This window comes from Eubalaena glacialis, chromosome 1 (genome assembly GCF_028564815.1).
Source record: "Eubalaena glacialis isolate mEubGla1 chromosome 1, mEubGla1.1.hap2.+ XY, whole genome shotgun sequence".
Lineage (NCBI taxonomy): Eukaryota > Metazoa > Chordata > Mammalia > Artiodactyla > Balaenidae > Eubalaena > Eubalaena glacialis.
In genome coordinates, this window is record NC_083716.1 from 238,846,780 (window position 1) to 238,874,343 (window position 27,564).

At 51.5% G+C, this 27,564-nt stretch overlaps 1 protein-coding gene across 5 annotated transcripts in view; it reads right to left on the reverse strand.

Moving 5' to 3' along the window:
* The window catches only part of HDAC4 (histone deacetylase 4), a 242,482-nt gene that overhangs the window by 97,351 nt on the left and 117,567 nt on the right, over window positions 1-27,564 (reverse strand). For all 5 annotated transcript variants that reach the window (XM_061189010.1, XM_061189002.1, XM_061189016.1 and 2 more), the window contains exon 3: window positions 12,024-12,268. In XM_061189010.1, the coding sequence (XP_061044993.1) occupies window positions 12,024-12,268 (245 nt within the window). The remainder of the gene's footprint in view (window positions 1-12,023; window positions 12,269-27,564) is intronic.

Genomic DNA, 27,564 nt, shown 5'->3' on the forward strand with positions numbered 1-27,564 from the left:
CAGAGGGCACAGTGAAAGGTGAGCAGGACGCCTTATAAGCACGACACTCTCGTGTGCCACGAATGCTTGGTGGCAAAGGAAAAGCCGGGCCCAGCATGGCAGCCGGAGTGGCCATCAACGCCCCCTGGGGCAGCAGGTCAAACAAGGCCATCCACCTGCCCATAAACAACTTCTTAGAAACCCAAAGTGCTGGGTTTATGAGCAATTCCTGACCGTAAGCCCGTTAATTAGGCACAGACAGGTTCAGGGATGACGCAGGGCTTTCGGCTGCCACGCGCTTTCCCAGGTACCAGGGTTATGGCAACCTAAGTGCGTCTTGCAGGCTCATTAAAAGTTGCCTCAGGTGACCCGGAAGCTGGGGCCCCAGGTAACATCTCTCCAGCTACCTGGGACAGGTAATAAAGAGAGTAAACACAATGGCCTGGCTCCCAGTGCCATAAAACCAGGTTCCTTTCAATGTTATCCCTTTCCCTGCAAGGAAAAGAGTCACATGCTCAACTAAATAGCTCTTAAAGCTCTCTCCTGTCCATGGAGACAGCATGAATCACACCAACAGATTTTATACACACACACACACGTATAAAAATTCAGCCTTACTAGTAAAAAAGGACATGCAAATAAAAGAGTGGAAATCGTTTTTAGTTTTTGCCCATTAGAGTGGAAATACCCTGTGAGACCTGGGAAAGGGACATCCAGGCTGAATACAGCTTTGGAAGGAGCAGGAACTCTTCCGGAGGGCGACCCGGCAAGATGCTTTAAAATGTGTAATGTGCACACAGTATTTTTCATCTGAAGCGATTTATTCTGAGGAGACCTGCCCAAAGGATGGGGCCTGCAGTCTGGTCCACAAGCAGGAACCGTGGAAGATGAGCCCCCATCTCCCAGGATGGCACTTGCCAGACAGACATGTCAGGACCGGTCCCCGCCGTGCAGTGTAGACGGGGAGGCTGTAGCGCCAGGGTCACTGGATTCAGCCCCGACTTTGGACTCTGGCTGCTTCGGAGCCACAGCGGGGGTGGCATCCACGCTGGGAGCGTCCCCAGGTTCCTCGTCCACTCACAGCCCATGAACCCATGGGCTCCTGGTCCCGGCAGGACGGACCTGTCTAAAACCCCTCCCGGAAGCACGTTCTCTGAAGATTCGTGTCTCCTCTCCACAGTGGAGCCACAGTCACAGCCAAAATCCACAAGTAAGTACTGGAAATTGACAAAAAGCAACGGTTGGGCTCAGAGTGCTGTTAGTAAGTGGAACAAAGGCTGATGAGAACCGTTGATCAGAACCCCAGACAGGTAAGTCCCAGGGGGCACACAGGCTGGGTCACGGAGAGAGTCGAGGTGAGTGCTGGGGGTCAGCCATGCACTTGGGGTCCCCCACACCTGCCCCTGCTGTTCCTCACCAGACCTGGGGCACCCCAGCCCCAGCTGGGCCCTCCCTCTTCACACACGTTTGTACCCTCCCTCTGCATACCCTTCCCAGAGGCATCAGTGCCAAAGAGCAGGACAGAGGCTTCCAGAAGCATGGAGTGCCAACAAGCTGGCCCTGGGGACCCCGCGCCCTGGCCACTGGGAGAGAATGTGTGTAGAGGACGTCTCTTCCTGGACACTCCTGGGGGCTGGGGCCCCCCCGTGCTTACTCACTACCCCCCCCCATTTGGTCTGTAAGAGGTTTAGAGGAGGTTCACTACCCCAGCTCTCTTCTGCCTTTTTTTATTAGAAACACAACAGAATGACTGATGGTTAAATCTAAGGTCAATTCCTTCTGTGTTCACATTTAACCATCAGTTTACTTATCAAGATCCATCTTCAAAGGTTCACATTCTTAGAAAAGCCCAAAGACGGATTTGCTTGCTGCCCATTCTCCTAGCCCTGGAAACATCAGAGAATTAAATGGAGCTATTTCATTTTTTTCCCACTTAATGGCATCATCTAACATGTGGAACATAATATTCTCACAAAGATAGGGTGATCCTGATTTTTACCCATTCGATTTGTTTCTATTCATTTGAGTACTTTATGTACATATGTAAAATCAGCTAAGTAACTAAGAGGAAAGTCTGGGTTCAGGGGTCCCCAGTGCAGGCGTGTGGCCAGCCATGGGAAAGGGCAGCAGCAGTGGCGCCCCTGGTTCTGGACGATTCTGTCTTGCATTCGCACCCTGATGCGCACCGTGGACAAGGCCATCGGCGTGCACACAGAGGGTCTAAAAACAGAGCCATGTGCTGATGACCGTGCCTGCCAGATAACATGGCCTACCTTAGGTAGCCCACTGCGGGCACATAACCCTGACCACCAAACCCTTGAAATTTATCATTAAACCCACATTAAGAATGGCTGTTCCAGGGCTTCCCTGGTGGCACAGTGGTTAAGAATCTGCCTGCCAATGCAGGGGACACGGGTTCGAGCCCTGGTCCGGGAAGATCCCATATGCCACGGAGCAGCTAAGCCCGTGCACCACAACTACCGAGCCTGCGCTCTACAGCCCGCAGGCCACAACTTCTGAAGCCCATGTGCCACAACTACTGAAGCCCGCGTTCCTAGAGCCCGTGCTCTGCAACAAGAGAAGCCACCGCAATGAGAAGCCCACGCACTGCAAGGAAGAGTAGCCCCCTCTCATCGCAACTAGAGAAAGCCCGCGCGCAGCAACGAAGATCCAACACAGCCAAATAAATAAATCAATAATAAAAAAAAAAAGATAAAAAAGAATGGTTGTTCTAGACACGTACTGTATGATGCTACTCACATGAGGTCCCTAGAGCAGTCATTACAGAGGCAGTAAGTAGAATGATGGTTGCTGGGGAGGAGGGCCTGGGGGAGGAGGGGCTGGGGGAGTGTTGAATGGGGACAGAGCTTCATTTTTTTTTTTAAATTTTTTAATTTAATTTTATTTATTTTTTTATACAGCAGGTCCTTATTAGTCATCCATTTTATACCCATCAGTGCATACTGTCAATCCCAATCGCCCAATTCATCCCACACCACCCCCACCACCCGCCACTTTCCCCCCTTGGTGTCCACACGTTTGTTCGACAGAGCTTCATTTTTGAGAGGACGAAAAAGTTCTGGAGATGGATGTTGGCGATAATTGCCCAACAATGTGAATGGACTTAATGTCACTGAACTGTACACTTAAAGATGGATAAGATAGCAAATTTTACGTTATGTAGATTTACTGAGACTAAAAAAAAGTGAGGTAGCGGTTTAGTGGTTCCTCAGAGTTAAACGCCGAGTTATCTTACGGCCCAGCAATTCGGCTCCCACGTATATACCCCAAAGGATTGAAAACAGTTGCTTAAACCAGACTTGTTCACTGATGTTCACTGCAGCACTATTCACAAACGCCAAAAGGTGGAAACAACCCAAATGTCCATCAATAGATGAATGGGTAAACAAATTAGGGTACATTCATACAATGGAATATTCAGCTATAAAAAAGAATAAAGTACTGACACATGCTATGACGTGGAAGAACCTCGAAAATGTTATGACAGAAGTCAGACGCAAAAAAGTACGCATTATTGTATGATTACATTTATATAAAATGTCCAGAACAGGCAAATTCAGAGAAGAAGGCAGATGAGTGTTGCAGGCGCTATGGGGGGCAGGGGGTGGGGTGGAAATGGGGCATAACTCTTGGATATCAGTGCAGGGGTTCTTCATGGGGTGATGAGAATGGTTTGGAACCAGACAGCGGTGATGGTTGTACCATATTGTAAATGTACTAAACGTCATCGAATTGTACACTTTAAAATGGTCAAGTGATGAGTTTTATGTTATATGAATTTTACCACAATAAAAACAATGAGTAAGGGAAAAACAAAGTATTTTCCATAAAGAAAAGGGAAAAAAACGAGCAGCCACCTCTCTCTGGGCTCCGTCGGGTGAGGCTGAGGACGAGCAAGGTCCCCGTGTGTGTGTCCCAGGCCCCCGGGGTCCCTGGACGGCTGCTGGGGACGAAGGCAGAGCCTGGCTTCTCCTCCACGCTCCCCATCCTACCTGACGGGCATCAGGAGAGAGCAGCCTGCCTCGGCAAAGGAAACGGGCAAACTCACCTGTGATGAAAACGATCAGAATCCTGATGAGTGCTAGAAAATTACCAAATAGCTCAGGTGATGATTAAACTGTGTCCAGCACCGACCCTGCCAACAATCTCTTCTAAGAGAAAAAGGCCAGGTCTCTCCACACAGGACCCAGGAAAGGCCTTTTGTCCTTGGGGAGTCACCTGCTTTTATTTACCTCTGCAGCCCGGGAGTGTGGCTGCCTGATTTGACACCACAGGAAAATGGTAACAGGCCTGGAGAGGGTGCTTCCCATGCAACCCTGAGGGAGACCCCAGCACAGGGAGGGGAGGCCCGGTTTTGCCTTGCTCTCCTGCAAGCCTCACACCCAGGGCAAGCCCTCACCCAGGGTCCAGCCTCGGCCACACAACCGCAGTCCATGGCGTGGGCAGGGGCCCTCACGCACGTGCTGTCACAGATAACTTTCCAAGATCCCAACATGGTTACGGAAGTTTTAGTCAATGCATCGAGACAAAAAGGGAGGAAACAATTATAATTTGCAGATGACATTATTGTCTCCTTAGAGAACACGAAATAACCAATTACAAATTTCTTAGGACTAAGAAGAAAATTCTAGACATTGGTTGGCTAACAAATAATAATGAAATCAAGAGCTCTACACTGACAGTGACCAAGTAGAGAATAAAATGGAGAAACATTCTATGCGTAACAGGAGAAAATATATAAAATACCCAAGAATAATTAAATATAAAATCTACAGCCCTTATATTAAGAAAATAAAACAAGACTTTTCGTAAGGACAGAAGAAGCCTCAAATCACAGGTGGTAATTCCATATTCCTGGATTAGAAAGTTAACAGTAGAAAGTTATTAGTAGACGTCCTGCTGATTTATTAACTTGCTGCAACTTCAGTTAAGTTTCCAGAGCAACTTTGGGGGACGGTATGAGAAATGATTCTGATGCTCACCTGGAAAAATAAAAGCTCACCCGGAGACAAGCGGAGGGAATTAAAAATGAAGAACGAATGTGTGGGGAGTGGAGACCTGCACAGTCGGATCCTGAAACACGAGCACAGGCTCCTGCTGACACTGGGCGGGGCTGGTACGAGGAACAGAGGGGGCCGGAGACAGACTCAGCCAGATAAATATGAGCTGATTATGGGACAGAGCTGGCATTTTTTAAATCGTTTAGAAAACTGCTTTGCTTCATGAATGAGGCGAGGCCAAGTAGATAATTGACAAAATATAACAGACATTGAAATAACGCCCTTAATTTATAAAGAACACTCATATACTGATGAGAAAAAGACAAGCATTGCAATAGAAAAACAGCAAAGAAAATGATAATTGGTAGAAGAAATGCAGCAAGCGTATAGAAATATGGCGAACCACAATCAAGGAAATGCAGGCACGACATGAGACAGCATCAAAATAGAATGTGAACAAGTTCCACTAATGCATCAGACTGCGGGGTCAGCCCTGGCCCCTCTCCTCTGGGAGGGCAGTCACTGCTCGGCCAGCCCCGCTGTGTGCGGACCGTGGAAGAGGGAAAACGGGGGGCGGGTAGCGACCCGCGCAGCAGGCTGTGGGTGGGAGGGAGGGTGCCCTGCAGCGCCCCGCAGAGGCAGCTACCACCCAGGACAGGTCAGCAAGTGCTGGCTGTCGTGGTTACTGCTGCTTTACTATTCTGCTCTCGGAATGAGCAAGGGGGGGTGTGTGTGTGAGAGAGAGAGAGAAAGAGAGAGAGAGAGACAGAGAGACACATGCATACCCAGGACCTGGTGTAGCTTTTGGAAAGAAACATGGCAACAAACAAAAGCCACAGAAAAGGACTTATCCTGGGTCAGCAATACCATTTCTGTTTTGTTTAGACAAAGGCATGTGATTCATGAACGAGGACACTAAAAACAGAAGAAAAACTGGAAATGACCTTAATGTTCAACTCTTCAACTATTAGTGCTTATTTAAATTCATTGGGGTTCATTGTAAGACTACAATAAAACCATTAAAATCATATTTTTGAAGTGTATGTAATGGTAAAGGGAAATGTTAACAATATAGTAAATAAAAACCACATGTCAGTATAATCCCAATTCCATAAAACTATAGGTACACACACACACAATTTACATAATATAAGGTTACGGGAATCCACTCCAAAATGCAACAGCTTTCCTAGCTAACAGCGCTGGAATCACATCTTCTCTGTGATTTGCAATTATTCAATAATTAACATTAATGACTGTGGCGATCAGAAAGAGATCATGATGAAAACATTCCTCGTGAAAAACGACACTGTCTGGGATGCAAATAGCAGGGCCCTGCTCCTCTCTCGTACACAAGCCTTGGGGAGTCCCGGGGCCGGGACCTTCCCCCTCCTCCTCCCGTTTACCTATGCAGGTGTTCCTCCCAGGGTGCAGGCGGCTCCAGGGAGATCTGTGGGGAGGATGCTGTGAGCAAACGGTTAATGAGGAGGTCAGACGTGTGGGTGAGCGTGGCTGAGTGGACATAGGCATTCACTCCCACTCCTCTCGGAACCACGAAGAGAAACAGTGCTTTTTAGGAGACACGGATTCACATGAACAAAGCCTGCAGGAAGGACTGGAGAGCAGGTTTGTCATCAGAACTTTGGAAGATGCAGAACTCTGGAGATGAGACGCGGCAGCACCCCAGAGGCACAGCCCAGACGGCACGGTCAGCATCGCGTTCTACTCCGAAATGCTCACCACGTCTCCATCAGTGAAATGGAATATTCGATACGTTCCCAATACAAAATTGTCAGTATTTGCCAAACAGCAAAAAACCACACATTTATGGAAACATCACTGCCACGGACGGAGGTCAAGGGGTGGCATGCCTGAACCCAGAACCTTCAGAAGGTGGCCAAGGGATTCTGCCTTGCACGGGGGGCTCCCAGCGTCCAGGCCCACAGCCCTGTCCCCTTCCTCCTCTCTTCACGGTGCACCCCGACTCCCTACCCCTGAGCCCTCCTCATGTGCACCCCGACTCTTGTCAAAATCACTGTTACCACGCCCTCTCCCGCCGTCCCTGGACTAAGGTGAGGATCCCTCCTGGAGAAGGTGACTGCGCCCCAGGCCCAGTCTGTCACAGCCCTGCAATATCCATTCCTCCGGGTGCATTCCCATACGAGCTCTCACCCTGACCTTCAGACTTGCCTTGGCCAGCGAGGCAACAGCATCCATGACTAACATGGAGGCTTAAACCACTCTTGCCCTCTTGCTGAGCTTGGAACTCAGAAACCAGCAGATAATCCAGCTGCCAAGCACCAGACTGGAAGTGAGGCTACTTACTCCAGGTCACCCAGTCACTGGGCAGCTCACAGCTGATCACAGGAGCATGAGAGAGAGCCCAGACAACCCTCCACAAACAAATGACTGCTGTAGTAAGCACTATATTTGGGGTAGTTTGTTATGCAGCCAAAGCTGACTGAGACACTCATGTAACAGATTCTTTGCGGTCTTATAGAATAGTGGCCATCACCACTCAAGCAGGAAGGACTTTGTGCTGGCTTATATGCTGTAATTGTTTTCCTTTTTGCATAAAGCAAATATTTAAACCATTGATCCTGATTTAGAGATATAACAGATTCATATTTCAGATACTTTGAAGTGCAAAAATCATGTTACTACATCATTATACTGAAAGATAGTCTGCAGTATAAGAATGAAACTGTAGCCATGATCACCAGCGTTTGCCCACAATGAGAAGAGCTTACAGGTTTCTCAGACTGTGGGACTGGATTTGCATTGGAGCATAGGGAACTCAGCCAATAGGAAGGGAGGAAATCACTAACTCCAGGGAAAGCTAAGAGCTGTATCAGAGAGGTCATGAAGCCATTGCACGGTGTGTGTCTGCAATAGGCACTCACACAGACACAAGAATGGAGCCCCTGATGGTTCTTTAATCAGAAGGATGGTCTCAGTATATGAAGCACCCGAAAAGTGGCAGTGTTTGCATGTGGGGGCGGGGGCCGGGGATGGAGGGCGAAAGCCTAGTCTCTCCAGCAAGCGGGAAATAATCACCCCATGGGATCTTTAATGCAAGGACGAAGCAGACCATCTACAAACAGGGAGCAGAAGCCAGCAGAGACCTGGGGCTGGGGAGCAGACGGGAGAGCAGGGAGGGACCGCTTCTGCTTGTTTACGCTGTACTACATTTCCATTAGGAACACTGGAAATAGGGATTCCCTTGATAAAATTTTAAAAAATTAAAAATGACACACAACCAACCCCCAAAGCAGCAAATCTAGGTAATGCTACATTTGCCAGGTGATCACCTAGGCTATCCCAGCCGACATAAACACCCACCGACACCGCACTCACTACTCTCACAGCCCTGGGCCTCAGTGACCATGCTGCCCGGACCCCATCCTGGGGAGAAGAAAACTAACTGCGCAGGACAGAAAGGGGAACGGGGCTCCTGAATCAGCCACGACCAACAAAGACACTGCGCCTAGTACAAGTGCAACACTGAGTGTCGAAACCCTAGGAAAGATCTTCTTTACCCAGGTTAACAATTTTAGTTACATTTTAAAAATTATTCCCTTTTTAACTATAAAATCCTATTCAAATTCACTAATGATTTAATGACACTAATTCGATTGTGTGCTCAAGAAATCCGTCTGACAAACACCACTGCCAAATGTCACTAACAATATGATACTTTGTGAAGAGAGCATACGTAAATCATCAAAACAGAAGCCGACTGATGGTATGATACAATTACATAGTTTAAATGGCTTTAGACGAATGATCTCCATTTTAAATGGAGAAACAACAAACGATTAAAATGCAGAGAGCATGTAACCTTGAGATGCTTCCTGAGCTGCGTTTCTGGGGCTCCCACCATCTCTGGGAGCACCCAGCCTGTGGGTCAGGGGGAGCTCGGGGTACCCCTGACTTCCGGGCCCTCTCTGCACAGGTGCTGACAGGAGGACCCAGGAGGGAGACTGTTCCATCTCAAAGAGGCGACACAAACTCCTGGAGCACCAGAGGAGGAGAGAAACTGGGGGTCAGGGAGACAAGGCCCACCCCAGGCCGAGGCCCCAGGACAGCGGGGAGCCCGGCCTCGCCCTGAGGGGGAAGCACCGACTGGGCTCAAGAGCGTTCCTGACGCTTCTTGCTTATTCATGCAACCCCTCGCCTACGAGAGGTTGTTGATGGCTCAATTTCTCATGTTTTTCTTGTAAAAGCTACAGACTCAACCGACACAGACACGAGAACATAAGCAACTAGCGTCTTCCTTAATCCTGGTCAGCACAAAACCCACCATCGCCCGTTTCCGGTATAGTCTCTCAATCAGGGGCTGTTTGAGTGAGGACGAGGGTGCAAGGGGGAGTGAAAACAGAGAGAGAAGTGCAAATCCCGAGTTCCTTCTTCAGCCAGGCGCCGTGCCGGCCCGCAGACGCCAGAGGTGGGCAGCTGCCCGTTACCAGGTAGGCACGTGGATGCGTGACCTACGGTGGGGAGGGGCACACACAGGGCTCCACCTCCCAAGATGAAGGGCAGTGCGGGCCCCCTGGTCGCCAGGAGCCCAGGTAAAGGGGCGCGTATCTGAGAGGACCGGGAAGACACAAGACTGCAGTGATCCTTCAGGCTTCTGAGATGAGATCAAGATACGGGACGGTGATGGCCAAAGTTCAAAACGCCGGCTGGCGAGGAGGAGAGGAACTCGCTCCGCGTGGGCCAGCAGCGCTACTGGTCGGGAGAGAGCCAGGGCTGAGCTTCTAAATTGCTTTTAGGGGTCACAGAAATGTGAGGCTGCAGCTTCAAAGACGAAAGGAAAGGGGCGGCCTGTGGGGGGCTCTTGTCAGTACTGAAAGGCAGGCAGCTCGTCGGGCGCTGCTCACAGCCAAAGACCCTCGGGGCGGGGCCTCAGCGGGAAGCCCCACCCCGTCCCGTCCCCCCCCCGCCCCCCCGCATCCCCGTTTCCCCAGCACCGCGCAGAGCAGCAGCTGTGAGCAAGGCGCTGGCTTCCCCACCGGCAGGGCAGGTCCAGGCTGCATCCCACGGAGCATCCCACGGGGCCTCCCTCTCCTTCCAACAGCCAGGAGGAGAAGGCGCCTCGCATCAGGGGAGCAAAGCGCACCGCGCTCGCTCTCGTGGACCCTCGACCACTCCACCCCAAATTCAAGAGCGCTTATTAAATAGCAGAGGACCATGATGGCCGCTGGGGCGTCTCCATGGAGACAGGTGACCTCTCAGTTAGGCAGGGGCACTCGCTGGCTCAGAATCTACAGGCAAAGCTATGAGGCCTGGACTTCCAGCAGCTCTGGAGAGTGTTCTCTCCTTGGTCTGTCCACTGCCAACCTCAGAAGCCCCACGGGGTCAGGGCCAAAGGCAGTAGCGGCAGCAACAAAACTGCCAAGACCCACGGGCTCGGGTGCAGCTCTCAGCTGGCCAGAGGCAGAAACAGACAGTGCACGGTTACTCTGCATGGCACCAGCGCACACACGCCATCTGGGCGCAGGCTAACGAGGAAGCCAAGGCCGGCCTCAGCGACGTCCAGCCGTAGGTGGTGTTGGTCTCTATGGAAAGGGCATCTCAGAAGCATGTGGGCTTTTAATTCTCCACATCCCTGCTGTCCAATCTAGTAGCCACTAACCACATGTGGCTGCAGGGCAGCTGGTCCAAACGGAGATGTGCTCTACCTGTCTGGTCTGCGATGGTTCACTAAGACTTAGCGTGAACAAAACTATTTATACGGATCACAGGTTGAAATCATATTTTAGAAATATGAGGTTAAATAAAATACATCAAAGTTAGTTTACCTTGTGCAGCCAGGTTCCCAATGACCCTGCCTCCTGGTGTTCACTCCTTGTCTGGGCCCCTCCTGGGAGGGTTGGTCGTATGACAATAGAATAAGGTAGCAGGGTTGGGGGATGTCACTTCCAAGATTTGGCCAGAAGACACCGAGGCCTCCTTCTTGGTCACTTGGATCTTGGGTGCCCACTTTGGGGAAGCTGCTGTTAGAGGCCCACATGAGGAGGACCTGAGGCCTCCTGCCCACAACCACGGGAGTCAGCTGGGAAGTGGGTCCTGCAGCCCCACCCAGCCCTCAGATGAGACCACAGCCCTGACTGGCAGCTCAGCAGCACCTCACGAGAGACCCTGAGGCACAGCCAGCAGTGAGGCTGCTCCTGGATTCCTGACCCGCAGAAGCTATCAGATAGTACACGCTTGTTATTTTAAGCAGCTAAAAAGCTTTTGGGTAATTTGTTAGATAGCAATAAATAACTTACACAATCTGGTTTCTTTTGGTGTTTTCAGGTGGCTACAGAAAATGTAAAATTACCTATGTAATTTTAATATATACACATTTCTATTGGACAGCGTTGCTCTCCATGTTTCCAAGTACAGTGAGCGCACGTTATGATCACAGACGTCGTAACTGGTCCCTCAACCACGTGACGTGACTTCTCTATGCATCACTAATGCATGTTTCTTTCTAATATGTTTACTTTTAAAATCAGAGATCAGATTAAATACATGCAGAGAGTGTGTACCAAAAAACAACCTATGTTAGTTTTTTTCTTATTCCATTTACATGAAAAGTAAATATTAATATCTTTTTCAAATCATAAAAAGTCAGTGGGAAACATGGAGAGTGGACAGACAAGTCCCAAGAAGAAAATGAAGATGATTTGCAAACACGGGTGTTTCTTCTCGCCGGTCACGTTGCTATACACGGACATATCTTATCTTTGTAGATGAAGTCAGATGATAAGCATTTCCCCTAATTTAAGCGCGCTCCTACAGCGTGACTTTAAATGCTGTTCCCACCAGTGGCCACATCTGCCCCAGTTGACTCAACCAGTGCCCAAGTGCTGGACACGCGGGTGTTAAGCGCACAGCAAGGACTATGGCTGCGCATCAGTCTCAGCGCTGCCGCTGGTTATCAGGGGCGGTCCTTAGCGTGGGAAGCACGGGGCCGCGAAGAGCGCTCTGCGGGCTCGGCGGGCTCCCGGGGGCGGACGGCAGGCGACTTACTTTGATGTGCTCGTGGAGCTGGGCTTCGTGCTGCCGGGACAGCTGCTCGTGCTGCCTCTGGAACTCGGCGATGAGGAGCTGCCTCTGGAGCTGCTGCTGCCGCTTGAGGGCCAGGAGCTCCTGCTGCAGCTGCTTCTCCCGGACGCCGGCCTCCGTCGCGGGCAGCGGAAACTGGTGGTCCAGGCGCAGGTCCATGGGCACCGCCGGGGGGGCCACTGGCAAAGGCAGCGCCGAGGCCGCGTCCACTGCGGGAGAGAGCACAGCACAGAGCGCTGGTCACCGTGGAGCCCCCAGCCCCGCCCACCCTCCCAGAGAGCCGCCGCCAACAGTCGGGGTGCCCACACGCTGAGGGCCACTGTACACCTCGGACGCCTCTGCACCCCCTCCCTCAACAGGCTCAAGGGGCACGACCCCGAGGCCTTTGAGGTTTCTATCCCTCGGGCAAAAATCAGTGGACGTCTGGACCAGGACACCCCCCCCCCCGCGCAAACTCTCTTCTCTCCACCCGACCCTCCACGAAGGGGCCCCTGCTCTCTCAAAGGACCTTGCTGCAGGCCCGGCGGTCTTTTCTGACATCCTTTTTGAAAGTCGACCCAGAGAAAAAGCAAGAAAAAGGCTCTGAAGAGCACTGAACACCCGTAAGTAGAGAGGCAAATTGCCCAAGCTTTTCTTCCCCTTTTCACAAAGCCACGGAAGGGTTGTGTGCAGGCACCGCAGGACAGTGTGTGCCACCGAAGTGGCCCAGACGGACGCTCCGGACGGGGAGAGCGTTTCCATGGTGAAGCGAGCGCCCTCCGGAAAACAGGTTTACCGGCTGCAGCCAATAAAACGCTCCCCCGGCTCGCCCGCGCAGCTTGCGCATCAGGGTTAGGCGCCTCTGCACTTCGCCAGGAAACGGACTGTCTTCACTGCACTGATGTGTGGCCGAGAAAGAGCCACAAGTGACTCTGATTAGAAACAGAAGCTGAATCGGTCTTAAGGCTTACAAATCAATACCAAATTAAAGTGAGAAAAAGAATGCAGAGCGCAAGCCTTAAATTATGAATCTCACAAAATAACCTGACATGGGTGCTCCTCCCATGACAGGACAGCATCTGAAAAGCCCAGGGGCGCCGCTGGGAGCCCCTTACTTCCCGCGAGGCTCCTCTGCTGCTTCCCCGCCTCGCAGGTGAGCGCCCTGGGCGCTGCTCGTAGAGAGAGTGAAGACAGCCCAGCACCGAGGCCCGTGGTCCAAAAAGCCCCCCTCACAACCTGCTCTGGGCTCACGCAGCGGCACGGACCAGACCCGGGGACCGGAGGCTGGGGCCTCGCCCTCTGGGGGGCTCAGGGCTCCGGTGGGAGCCCAGACTCAACACCCAAGGGCCGCCAATGCCAGCTCCTCACCACCTGGCACGGGGCCCCATCCTAGCCCCTCTGCAGGTTGGGCCTTGCGACAGACGCACTTGGCCTCGTCCTGGGGTCTCCCTGAGTGAGAGCGGGCCACTCACGGGCCAGACATAACCCAGTTCCTCAGGAAGTCTGTGCATAGATTCTGGAAAAACAGCCCATAAGTGGAACCACCCCTCAGGACAGGGCATTTCTGTGGTCACTGCCAGGCGGCAGGTCCCATGCCGACCATCCTTCTGATGAGCGAGGTGAGGTGGGGCGAGGCCCGGCTCGGGCGAAGCCCTGGGTTCTGAGCCCCGAGCCGACTCCCTGAGCCCTGGAGCTCTGGACTAGAACATGGCCTCGCACCTGCAGGGCTGCTCACCTCGGAGAGCGCGGGACGCTGCCCGGGGCCGAGCGGGGCCCTGGCTCCGGGGCTGACGTCACTGTCTCTCCCACCCCCGGGACCAAGCCCTGGCCTCCACCCCAGGCCCCCAGAGCCTGGAGCAGGTTCCATGCCAGGAACGCCTGGGACCTGGCCACAGGGAATGGAGAAAAATCCTCAATATTCAAGCAGTTTCAGAAAATATCTAATTCTCCTCTCTTTGAAGCCCTAACAAGCCTGGGATAAATAACAGCTGACTGTTTTTCTTCGGCTTCTTCCCCCAACTTTTTAAATGTATGTATTTCTTTTTTTTCCAGTGGGGTATGAGGCTTGATGTGTGACGAGGTCTTTATTTGATATTTACGTGAGAAAAATCTGCACAAATGAACTGTTTTCGTGAACAGGCCCGGGGACCGGTGGACCCCACCAACCTCCACTGCACACCAGCTGGTAAAGACTGGCTTTTATTAATTTCCTTTTTCTTTTTTTTGATCATTTTTATCATGCAATATAGGAAAATGGAAAAACAGTGCAAACCACACCAGTTTTATAAAACCTCAATATTTTCCCCCATTTGTTTCAGACTTTCTTTTAAGGAACAGAATATTACGGAGGGCAGGGAGGAGGGCTCAGGAAAGAGACTTAGAGAAAAGAGAAAGTGACCTGGCATCTTAAAGGAAATTCAGCTGATGCTTTTCTTTCTCCGGTGGGGAGAGGTGGTGTATATTATCCTGCTTTCACTAAAGACAGTGCTGAATGCTTCCTGAAAAACACTGTTACTGTGAATGATGGCAGATTTTGCCAGCTCCCTTTCTGCATCCACGGATGTGATCAGAAAGTTTTTCTATTAACCGGTTAACCTGCCTAGTTCCTTCATGGATTACAGGTGAGTTACTTAGCAGACCTCCTCAGGTTAGTTCGCCTTTGCTTTCTTTTTTTTTTGGTCTGCGTTGGGTCTTCATTGCTGCGTGTGGGCTTTTCTCTCTAGTTGTGGCGACTGGGGGCTACTCTTTGTTGCCGTGCACAGGCTTCTCACTGCGGTGGCTTCTCTTGTTGCGGAGCACGGGCTCAAGACCCGCGGGTTCAGTAGTTGCGGCACACGGGCCCCAGAGCACGCGGGCATCAGTAGTTGCGGTGCATGAGCTTAGTAGTTGCGGCGTGCGGGCTCTAGGGTGTGCAGGCTTCAGTAGTTGTGGCGCGCTGGCTCAGTAGCTGTGGCTTGCGGGCTCTAGAGCGCAGGCTCAGTAGTTGTGGCGCACGGGCTTAGTTGCTCTGCGGCATGTGGGATCTTCCCGGACCAGGGCTCGAACCCGTGTCCCCTGCACTGGCAGGTGGATTCTTAACCACTGCGCCACCAGGGAAGTCCCAGTTGGCCTTTGCTTTCTAAGGATAAACCCGACTTGGTCTTCCTGGGTTACACACACACACACACACACACACACACAAAGAGTCGCTGATGCATTCAGCCTGCGACCGTTTCATTACGCACATTTGAATCCATAGTCATAGATGAGACCGGCCTGCGGTGTCTCTTACACTCTGCTTGTCTGGTCAGGGAGCGGAATTTTAGCTTAAGAAAATAACCACAGAGAATTTGTGAAATAACCATACTGCCTGCATTTTGTAGCAGTATCATCTCACTTGCCCTGACAGCAGGGGTGGTCAGGCGTGGCCCCCGCTCATGCGACGTGCCAAGGTGACCTAAAACACTATGTAGGAACAAGGCCATCCCCACGAGGCCGGGCAGAAGACGACCCATCCACTGCTCACTGTCTCATACCCTCTCCCTACTTCTAATTCTTCCTAGGCGGGGTCAGGAGGACCAGCAGAAATGTCTAGTAGTTAACGTCGTCAAAGACTGAACATAAAACAACTTGAAGGGATCCTTTTTATGGACTCCAAAAATAAGATGGGCCAAACGTTTCTAAGCGTGCGTCCATGTACCGCGGAAACACTCCTGCTCTGTGCTGGGCAGTGGCAGGCTGTTCCCATGCCAGCCTGTGGCAGGTCTGCTGTGAAGACAGGCAGGAGGGGGCAGTGGGGCCCATGGAAGGCCTGGGGAAGGGTTCACACGGGGGCTGCATCTCTGAGGCGGGAGGGGCGCTGGGGGTGAAAGAGGTGGGGCGGTGGCCGCAGGGGCAGGACGGGAGGACTCACGGATGGCCGGGCAGGACTGGGCCCTGTGGATGGGGCGGCAGGGCGGGGAGGGGCGACACACCCACCACCCGCGAGCCTCGCCTCGCTTTGTTTACTGCACCTTTTCTCAGCCTCCTCTGTGTCTGGAGGCGTAGGGAACCTTAGAAGGAAACACCCCCTGGTCATGCCACAGACACCGGAGCGGATGCACCCTGGGGGTGGGCGCGCAGGGTGGCGAGGAGACCCCCCCCCCGGCAAGCCCCTTCTGCCCGCAGTGAACAGACAGAAGGGAACAGGGGGGCACGTGCTGTCCTTGGCCCAAGGCATCCCTGTTCTCACCATGTTTCCTCCACATTTACTGTGAGAAAGGGATGCAAGTCCTGCCTGGGTTTACCCTTTTGAGGTTTCACATAAAACTTCATTCTTCTGCTAGAGAAAGTCAAAAGCAGAGCAAAGAGAATGCAAAGCTAGACATCACCTCCGTCAGACGCACCGCGACCAGCTCCTGCCATTTCTTCACCTCTGAAAACAGCACTGCGTTTACAGACACGCAAACCAACACTGGAACTTACACGAGGCCAGGGGACCCAGGCAAGGTCCTTCTCCCGCTTCGTGTGCCCAGCCTCGGGAAGCCAGGCGGGTGGGGAGGTGGCCGAGCGGTCCCCAGGCCTGGCCTGGGCACCAGCTGCGGGGTCCCCATTCATTCCCATCGCTGGCGGGTGCGTCAAACATGACTCGGACTATTTCTGTATCAAAAACTCTCTGAAATGCCATGAGTTCCCAACAGAAGCTGCTGGGGCTTTTGACCCAAAGAGCCCTGAAGAAACAATGAAAGCTTCTCTACTTAAAGAATGCAGCATCAAGACAAAAAAGCCTGTATTCTCATGAATATTTTATGGCAGAGTAGAAAATTGCTTTTATAGGTTGTGCCTTGAGAAACATATTAATACAATCAGACTCATGACGTTAGTAAAAGCACAAAGACTATATTCAGAGTTTCAATAAGAAATGGCAAGCCTGGGCTGTGAATTATAAGTTCTCAATCAGAAATAGAAAAAAATCTGCTAGTCTCTATTTTTTTAACATAAATGATCAGAAAAAAAGAAGGACACTGTAATTTTCCATTACATGGGTTGGGTCCTCTTTTCATAACACCATTTCATGTCATCATACAGATAGGAAAGAAAGAGAAGGACTATTCTTTAGAAAACAGGGCCGAAGTTTAGGGTCTGTTCAAGTAAAGAACGACTCATTCACATCTAGGGAACAATAAAAGATATTTCATCCATGTAGACACGATTTCCTCTTACCATGATATTTGCCTGCGTGTGTGAGGGTTAGGGAGAGAAAAGACTGCAGGGGGCGACGGAGGAAGAGAAAGAAAGGGAGGGGTATATAAGAAATGCAGAACTTAGTTCAAAATATTGTCATCTTTTATGGTGAAATGTGTCACACACCCTGGAGAACAAGAGGGTTAAGGGTGACACAGTCACCCCCCCCACCTCAACCAGAACCAGAGCATCGCTCTCCGTGCCCCACACATCACATGCCTGTGCCCCCAGCAACATTCTGACTTCGTTCAGCATCCCTGCTTTTCTTTCTGGTTATAACATCTACAGATGTATCCCTAAACGTGTGTTCTCCACGTGACCGCAGTGAGTACAGGAGCAGTGCGATGGGAGGTGACAAAGGTTCCCAGGAAAAGACAGAGTCTTGAGTTCAGGCTGCCCTCAGCTTCTAGGACAGTTGACCAAAAAGAGCTCTGTCCGGGCGAGGTCAAGAGTGACCCCCGGGAAACCAAGGGCCGCCCCCAGTGCAGCACCCGGTGGGGCCGTCCCGTGGACCAGCGCTGCCCTGTTTCCTGCCGCTGCTGCATCCAGGCTGTCCTCCAGGTGTGAGGCTCGCAGGAAGCCCCGTGGAGAGATCTGCCTCGTCTGGTAAGTGAGGCCGGAGGGCAGGGAGGTCCAGACAGGTCAGCCCCCCTTCCCACGCCCGCCCCGGCGGCTGCTGAGCTCTGGTCCAGCCGGGCGGCCCAGGATCTCCTGCACAGCCGCCCTCCTGAGGCCAGCCCCCTCATCCTCCCTGGGATTCCACTGGTCTCTGTCCCAGGGTAGATCACCTGATCCCTTTATCCCACTCTTCATTCTTCTTTCTCGGTTCATTCTTTTTCTGCAGGAACTCAGGCTCCAAGAGTGTCCTGAAAAAGGAGGCGTGTGAGGTTTCACGTCTGAAGATGCACTTACTTCCCTGTCAACGTTGTCATTACTTGGGCTGGGTACAGAATTCCAGCTTGAAAGCCGCCTTCTCCGGGGCGGTGAAGGCAGTGCTCCACGGCCTCCTTGTTCTCAATACTGTTATTAAAAAACACGGAGCCGCTCTGGCTCTGGACCCTTTGTGCTTGCCTTTCCCTCTGGATGTTTATAAGACCTTCTCCCTGTCCCCAGTGTTCTGAGATCTGAGAAGCAGGTGGCTTGGTGAGGCTCTTCCTTCCTCCACCGTGGGGGGCATGCAGCTGGCCTGTTCAGTTTCTCCAGTCGTGGGGAATTTCCTTGAGTTATTGGGTTGGGCGAAAACTTCGTTTGGGTTTTTCCGTAAGATGTTATGGATATTTTGTTGACCTCCTTGTTTCTGTTTTCCCCTTCCAAAACTTCTTGGGTGGTAAATCTCCTGGAACAATCCTCTGATTGTCTCTTTCATTCTCTCCTATTTTCCTTTTCTGTGTCTAACGCTCAACTTTATTCGAGATTTCCTTAAATGTATACTCTAAGCTTTTTACCGAGTTCTGCATATTTTCTGTGGATGTGTCCCTGAGTACGAGCAGAGGCATGAACCCTAGCTGGAAGCTGCAAGCAGAGAGGGGTTCTCAACGCTGAGCTTCGCTGGACGGTGCGGGGAGCTGGCCTTAGTCAGGACGCACCAGGCACCCTGGTTGGGGGCTCAGGCGCCCAGCACAGTGGGGCATCTGCTTCTCTGCCAGCCTGCATTCCACCTGGCCCAGCCCCCTTTTGCTCCTGTCCCGGAGGCCGGGACGTGGGGCTGCTCTTCGAGGATGCTGTGGCATCTATCCCCCGGGCTCTTGGTTGCGCTGACGGGAGGCTTGGAATCTGGCTTTTTCTGCCCAAACTGCCAAATCGGTTAAGACTTACGGCTCTACTTTCCAACTTTCAGACTGTTGGTGATACTGTTTCCTTTTCTGTTCCCCCAACTTTGTGAGCTGATGACATTTCTCTGGAATATATATTTTTATTTTTTAGAGAAAAATTTCAAAAACACACAAAGGCAGAGAGAACAGTATAATCAACTCCCAAGGATCCATCAGCCACCTGCCACCTCATGGCCAACCTTTTCTTCTCGCTCCCACCCGCTGCACTTCCTTCTAGATCATCCTGAAGCCTACCAGCCAGCCCAGCATGTTGTCCATAAGGCCTTCGGTATCTCTAAATGAACTCTTAAAAAACACAGTCGAATACCATCAACCTACCCAAATAAATTAACAACTCCATGACATTATCAAATAGCCAGAAGGTATTCCCATTTTCTGAGAGAGTCTCATACACATTTTTTACACTTTATTCAAATCAAAACCCAACTAAGGTCCATTCACTGCAATTGGCTGATATATCCTTTGAATTCTCTTTAATCTAAAGGTCCCCCACCTTCTCCCTCACCCCTGCCCCCTCCAGCAGATGGGCTGAAGACACTGGTCACCTGTCCTGTGCTGACTGTGCCTGAGGTGTAGATTCCCTGGGAGCTGGAAGGGGGTCTGGAGGCCCAGGGGATGCAGCTCTGGTTCCTAGCAGGGCCGCCTCCCTGGAGAGGTCCTGTGCCCCTCGGGCTCCTGTGTTATCGGCAGCTAACATGCTCACCGATGATGTCTTCATTGCTGTAAACAGGGCTTTTCTAGCTCCACCCACCCCTCTTGATTTGCTAGCTACATTACTTCTATAGTGAGAAAGGGTCCCAAGTCAACCATGTTGTTATTCTCACAAAGGGTTTTTAGAAGAAAGGCAGGGCGAGCGCTTGATTCTCTTCCTTTATTTGTCAATTTTTAAAAAGAACAAGCTGGCCCTGTAGCATGCTGCACCATGTGTGAGCAGGGAGGAGGGTTTTGGTTTTCGGGATCATGGTGAACGGAGCCTCTGTAGTCCCGTCCTAAGGCTGCCGCGTCACTCTGAACCCACAGGCCGCCCGGAAGCAGCTCTCTGTGCAGCTGAGACAAGGCTCTCCCTACACTTCTCGGGCCCCACGAGGAAACAGACGTGTCTCCAAGGATAACTGGGTCCCTTTAGTGGGAAACGGTAAAGACCATCATCTAGGTCCGGGGTGACACGGTTTATAACGAATATACCTTTACTGGAGCTTTTGTGAATTTCAGAAGTGAGTGAAATTAGATACACGTGTTCAATCTGTCATCTCACCGCGGAACTCTGGGTGCATAATTTATTAAAACTATCATTCAAAAGGGCTGAACAGTCACAATCAAGTTCCATTCAAAATACTGATTTATATGCAATATCATTTTCCCCAAAGGTGCTCTTAACTGAATTACAATTATTCTATTTAACTGTGTGTGTGTGTGCGCGCGCGTGTGTGTGTGTGAAAGGGAAACGAGGTACAGAAGTCAGAAGTGCTTTTTAATGTAAACATTTAAAAATATTCTGTAGGGAATGTAAATAACACAAGTGACCCCCACCTCAGCTTCTTACACAGACGAGCATGTATCTCCTCTCTCTTTGCCTCCTTCAGATGTATGTACGCAATGCCAAAGAGACAACTTACGTGAACAACCCACCTCATATAAATTATGCTTGAGACATAAAGATAAAAAAATATTATGGTGCAAGAACAGGCTGTTATGTTTTACATTGTTTTGTTTTCAGCTGAGATCAAAATGTAAAGAAATAAATAAACGTATAATATATGGAAGTATTTATACGTGTACATATAGGAAGGTTTTTAAATCTGGTCTGGGGCAGGGAGAGAGATGTGACACATCTGGAGTCTATTCAACGTAACCCTCTGAGCTGTGTTTTCTGTGCACGCGGTTTCCTTGCACACATCTAGACGTCAAGAAGGGAGTGGCCCTGGCTTACCCACGCTTCTGCCTTCCAGACAAGAAGGGAGTTGATCCCTCTTCAAAAGCAAGGAGAAATATACCGGAGCAGGGCACGGGGTCCTCCAAGCTGGAGGCAGGAGAGGAGGTCTGGGGCAGGCACACCTCCCCGCCTTCCTCCAGGTCAGTAAAAACATCACGACGGGATCACGGTCCTGTGGGCTGCTGGCCTGGGCTCACTTAATGTGTGAACGGGCACGCTGTAGGATATGGATGGATACCAGCGTTATCAGGTGGCGAAACTGAAGTTCGGGGAGTCTACGTGACTTGCTCGAGGCCACACAGCAAATGTCACCAGCAGACTCAGAACTGGATGCTAACCACGGGTACCCCAACAGTGACGCGATGCAGAGCAGGGAGAGCTGGGGGCCCGCAGGTCACCCTGGGGCGGTGGTTCGCAGGCTGGGCGGCGCCAGCAGCTTGGGGACTTGGGAACAACAGGGCCCGGGCCCTGCTCGGCTATAGTGCACGGCGTCCCTGGGGGCTCCAGCAGCGCTCAGGCGATCAGGAGCCCCTGCAGCCCAAGAACCCCCGCTCCGGAGCTCTGAGAGCGCCTCCCACACCGGCGGGCCTGCTGACCCCTGGCCTCCACGCCCACGCCTCCGGCTTTGGACTCCGTCCTGACCACAGGCCGGGTGTCCCCCGCGATCGCCGGCTCGCTCTAGCACCCTGCAGTCCAGTGCTGTCCGTGGGAGAAAACTCTACTTTTCCTGAAGAGCTCCTGGGGCTGGGGCAGCCACAAGACATCACCTCTGCGAGCTTCTTCTCACGGCCGAGACAACGGCCCCAAAGGCACAGCCAGGCCGGGTCTGCACCACCCAACCGGCACCAGGAAACAGGTTGAAAAGCACCGCCGAGTCAAATGCGGCCTGCTGAGCAGAGGCGGAGACAGAAGATCCCTGAAATCTTATTTTCACTGCTAAAAAGATAACGCTACCGTGAACACCAGGGTGATGTTTCATACCACTGTCTCTTCACCTAAATCAGATTTCACCACCACCCACTCACACCGCGCCCCCGAGCGACAAGTTTTCAAAGTGCTTCTCCCTGGCAGAGAGTCTAAGGCTGTCAATACCCTGAGGCCTGGCCTCCCAGTCAGTGCCTCCACCAAGGGGGCCTTTCCCACAGCTACTTCGATCCCCGCTGGGCTGCCCTGAGTGTCCGCAGACACAGCGAGGACACCGCGAGCCACCACGGGGGCAGCGGAGCCAGAGGTGGGACTGTTCGTGGAAACCAGCTCTGCAGCCCCCACTTCCAGGCGCCAGGGAGGTGTTTCCAAGCAAAGCTAGTGAGAGAAATCCAGGCCAGGCCCCCTGCGTCAGCGGCTCCTGGGGCCCGCGGCACACAGACCTGGTCCCTCAGACATCCAGTGCGGGTCAGAGCGCGAGGAGGGCACGATCACACACGCAGCGGGGGCGGGGCCGGGGCGAGTTCAGATCCTACCGGGGGACCAGCAGGCGCGTGGCCGGGGCCGTGCGTGTGGCCCAGTGTCCACCACGGGGCCGGGATGCAGCCTCGAGCCTGGAGGCCTCTGTCGCAGGGGCCGCGCAAACGCAGGGAGAAGAGCCCGGGGCGGCGGACGCAGCGGGACGGGCGTCCAGGCGAGGCGGGCGGAGCTGAGCCCATCTTGCCTCCCGGGCTCCTGAACACCTCTCCTCCCAAAGTGAGCCCAGAAAGCGCTTTTTACTGAGGGTGGTGAAAACCCAAGGTGAAGCCTTGCGGTCAGGATGCGGGAGAGACCCCCAGAAGGGCGCCAGCTCACCCTCGGCATCCACACAAGTGACAACTGAAGACAGAGGTCACGGACATGCGTGAGGACACGTGCCCACGGCGCCCGGGCTCGGGTTCCCGGCAGCCCGGACGTGAGGCCCCGGAGAATGAGCCCGCTGGCCTCCACCACCAGCACTGTTCGCTCTGCAGGCCGCAGGGCACCAAGCCCTGCCCTGGAGGGTCCAGCCCTCGGGCCGCTCAGCCTTACAGAAGCTTCCAGGAGCTCCCACAGAGCGAGGAGAGAGGAGGGGAGGGGCCCTGGGCCCGGCGTCAGGTTGGATCAGCCAGCGCTACAGCCTTGCCCTCCCCGGCCGCAGGGCCCAGCAGAGCCCACACCGGGCGGACTCTGCCCCCTGCCCCCAGCACACAAGGACGGGACCCAGGAGTGTCACCGTCTGGGGGAAGCGCGCTTCACTTGCAGGCATGGGACGGCAGCAGGGGCCAGCGCCCTAAGGACGAAAATTCTCCTTTTCATGTGAACAGGAAATTCCCTTTCTAATGATCAGGTTATTTTTAGCAAAGTCAACTGTAGATTCATAAAGGATAAAAACAGGGGGCTGAACGTGCTCAGATACTGGAAAACTCCATTTTGGGCCTTAACCACAAGTGAAGATGCCTGATTGGAAACCTTGGTAACGAGGGATCACAATGTGAGGACCCCTAAGGGAAGGAACCGCAGCCTCTTCTCCCTCTCCTAGAAATACAAACCCACAAGGGTCCTGTGGGTCCTAGGCTGGAAACCCCATTAACTGAAACAGACTTGGGGTTTTGCAAACAAACAGACTGGGGCTGACAGTCCCAGGACCGTCTGCAAAGGGCGGGCAGTGTGGTCACCGCGTGGAGGACAGCGGCACAAACACTGGGAGGAAAATGAAAGACGGGAGCCGTCCTCCATCCTCCCTGGCTGTGACCCCGTGGGGGGGCATCACCCAGATCTCCGCACCCCTCCAACGCCAGGAGCGCAGAGTCAGGCCTACAGGGAGCAGCCCGCCGCCTGCCCATTTCCAGTGGCGCTGACCCGGCCCCGGCCCGGCCTCCTGCTCCGCCAGCTTGCTGCGTTCACAGCAGCACAGGTGAGGGGTCCCTGGGTGCCCGCAGACACGGAGCCAAAACGGATTCTCAGCTTCAGGTGTTGTGAACAGGACGCAGAGACACGCCAGCTTTATGAGGCACCGAAGAACGAGAATGCATCTGTTTAATGCAGAGGGAGAAACAAATCCTGGCTTCATCTCCTCAAGGCTGGGTGCTGATCCCACAGCAGCTGCTGACGAGGAGTTTAGGTCAGATCTTCCCCCCTCCCGCACTCCCTTCTCTTCCTTTGTCAAAGGAATAAAAAGCTCTTTGTAGGATAGGAGCACGTAGGGAAGAGAATTAAGACAACAGGGCAGAATCTAGGTGATCTCAATGTTTCTGTTTAAATCAGACCATCGTTTCAATGAGGCCCTGCTCTTCTCCTTTCTCACTCACTCCACCCCACACCAGCCCCCCATCCTCCAGCCCAGCTCCCCACCACCCAGCAGGGAGCTCAGAGCCTGCAGTTCAGGCCCCGGTGTTGGTGTCGGTTCCAAAGTGTGGGCCCCCGACTGACTGTGAAGGTCAGAGGTCAGACCTCAGAGGCAGCATCTGAAGACAGACGGCTGAGCATTTCTAGGACTGGTGGGAGACAGGGGAGGCACAACCAAGAGAGGAAACAAACCGATAACAGCAACAGTCAAGACGATTTCAGAGTGGAACCACAGACACTAGAGAGAAAGGTCAGCAGACCCTGAGGACGAGTGAGGCTGCCCGACAAGGGACGCACAGAAACAGCCAGAAAACAGTGAACCAGCTCTGAGCGCGGAGAGAAACACCTGCCAAGCTAGAACTACGTGCTCGGGGAAACTGCGATCAAGGCTGAATGCAGGGACTTCCCTGGTGGTGCAGTGGTTAAGAATCCGCCTGCCAATGCAGGGGACACAGGTTCAATCCCTGGTCCGGGAAGATCCCACATGCCGCGGAGCAACTAAGCCCGTGCGCCACAGCCGCTGAGCCTGTGCTCTAGAGCCTCCGAGCCACAACGACTGAGCCTGTGTGCCACAACTACTGAACCTGCACTCTAGAGCCCGCGAGCCACAACTACTGAAGCCCGCGTGCCTAGAGCCCGTGCTCCGCAAGAAGAGAAGCCACCGCACTGAGAAGCCCACACACCGCAACTTAAGAGTAGCCCCCCGCTCGCTGCAACTAGAGAAAGCCCACGTGCAACAACGAAGACCCAACGCAGCCAAAAATAAATAAATAACTAAAATAAGGTTTAAAAAAATTATATATATATAAAAAAAAGACTGAATGCAGAACATGCACAGATGGAGGCAGATCAAAGACCAAGACAGGCTATAGACTCGCCGACAAGCCTTTGGTTAAGAGAAAAGCCCACAGGACGTCTGAGATGAGGGAGAGAAGGTGAGTGCAGAGTGTGACAAACCTGAGGCTGAGTCCAGACAAACAGGCAGGAGACGGGTAAGAGCATCTAACTTGGGAGCTGAACTGACAGTGAAAACCGTGGCTGGTGGGGAGGGAGGGGAGCATCCGGGGGCCCCGGGACACCTGCCCGCCGTGGGCATTGGCGTTAACGGTTCACACTTAACTGCTGGGGACAGAGGGGAGGCCTCCCAAAGCAGTGGCGGGGCGCGGCAAGATGAATAAAAAGATTTTAAGGAGAAAACAGGACACGTGGCTGCTAACCTCCCCCCACCACCCCACCACCCCCCCAGAGTTGGGCCCTCCCGGTGTACGTACACAACTGCATCTAGAGTCGGGCCAAAAATAATCATACCTGAATTGGATCAAACCTCCAGATCTAACCACCAACGTACAGGAAACACAGGCAACAGAGGTCCATTTTAAATGACAAGACGGGGATGAAATCAAGCAGAATCTAGAACACAGGGAAACCCTACAGGACAAACAACCCAGTATCTTCAGAGATAAACTGCAAAGGTCAAAAAAAGGAAGGGAGACACTTACAGATGAACTGGAGACAGACCAGTCACCATGCATGAGCATTAAGTGGACCCCAAGTCAAACAGTAAAGAAGCACATGTTTTAAACACCATCAGGGTGAATGGATAAAGAGGACGTGGTATTTAAATACAGTGGAATATTAGCCATAAGAAAGAATAAAATCTTGACATTTGTGAAAACATGGATGGACCTAGAGGGTATTATTATGCTAAATGAAATAAGTCAGACAGAGAAAGGCAAATACCGCATGATTTCACATATGTGAAATCCAAAAAACAAAACAAATGAACAAACATAACAGAAAGAGACTCACAGATACAAGAACAGACTGGTGGGTGCAAGAGGGGAGGGAGTTAGGGGCGTGAGGGAAACAGGTGAGGGAGTTACAGGTCCAAACTTCCAGGTACAAAATGAACAGGTCACAGGGTTGTAACGTACAGCACAGGGAACACAGTCAGCAAGACTGCAATATCTTTCTATGGTGGCAGATGGTGACATCTTTTAATGTCTAGAAATACCGAATCGCTATGTGGTGTACCTGGAACCAACATAGTGCTGTAGGTCAATTCCACTTCAATTAAAACACACACACACACAAACACACACACAAACACACACACACACACACCAGGGACATATAAATACTAGGTGAACATCGAATAAAATTTAAGAATTGCTGACCTTGTTTAAACATGAAAATGGCATTGTACTTACGTTGAAAACAAAGAGTCCCTACCTTTTAGGGAGACAGGTAGGTACTGGGATAGTTACAGATGATATGATACAATGAGTGGGATTTGATTCAAAATGACTGTGAGGGTGGAGGTGGAGGGGTGAGGTGGTACACAGATAAAACACAGCTGGACACGCCCTGACCCTGCTAAGTTGGCAGATAAGAACCTGAGGGCTCCTTCTACTAGGCTCTCCACTTCTAAGTGTGTCTAAGATTTTTTATGATACAAAGTTAAAAGAAATTTTTAAATTACATTTCTAAATATCTTCCGTGTCAAAGAAGAAATCCTAACAACCACTTAAAAATAATTAGAATCGAAAGATAATGGAAGAAGTACATATAATAAGTTGAAAGGTTCTGCTCTTACTATACTTAGAGGAAAACTGATAACCTTAAACGATTATATTTGACAATAATGAGGATACAATTAATAAGCTAGATAGATGTACCTTTAGAAAAAACACTAGAACGAATCCTAGGAAAACAGATGGAAGGAGATAATAAACACATAAATAAATGGAAAATGTTCATTACACTCATACATACCAACACAATAAGAAATTGGTTCTTTGAAAAGACCAACAAAATAGATAACCTTCTGAGAAGAGTGATTTAGAAAATGAGAGAAAAGCACAAACTTAAAACATTAGGAATTTAAAAGGTCACCAAAGTTCAGATATGGCAGAAATTGAAAAGATGATGAACAACTTCAGGCCAATCAATTTTAAAACCTACATAAAATAGATACATTTCTAGAAAAACATAACTTTCCCAAGTTGACAAAAAATAGAAAATACAGCAACTCTATAATCATAAACTAAAGTGAAATAATACTTGAAAATCTTTCCACACAGATCATATTAGAGACAGTATTATCAACCTTTCGACTAACTGATCATTCAATTTTAAACAAAACTTTAAAGAGAACAGAGAAATAAAGAGCGCTCCTGGCTCATCCTGTGAGGCTAGTACAAAACCCTGTTGCAAAAACCAAAGACAGTATAAAAAAGAAAAATTACAGTCCTGGTCATGAATATAG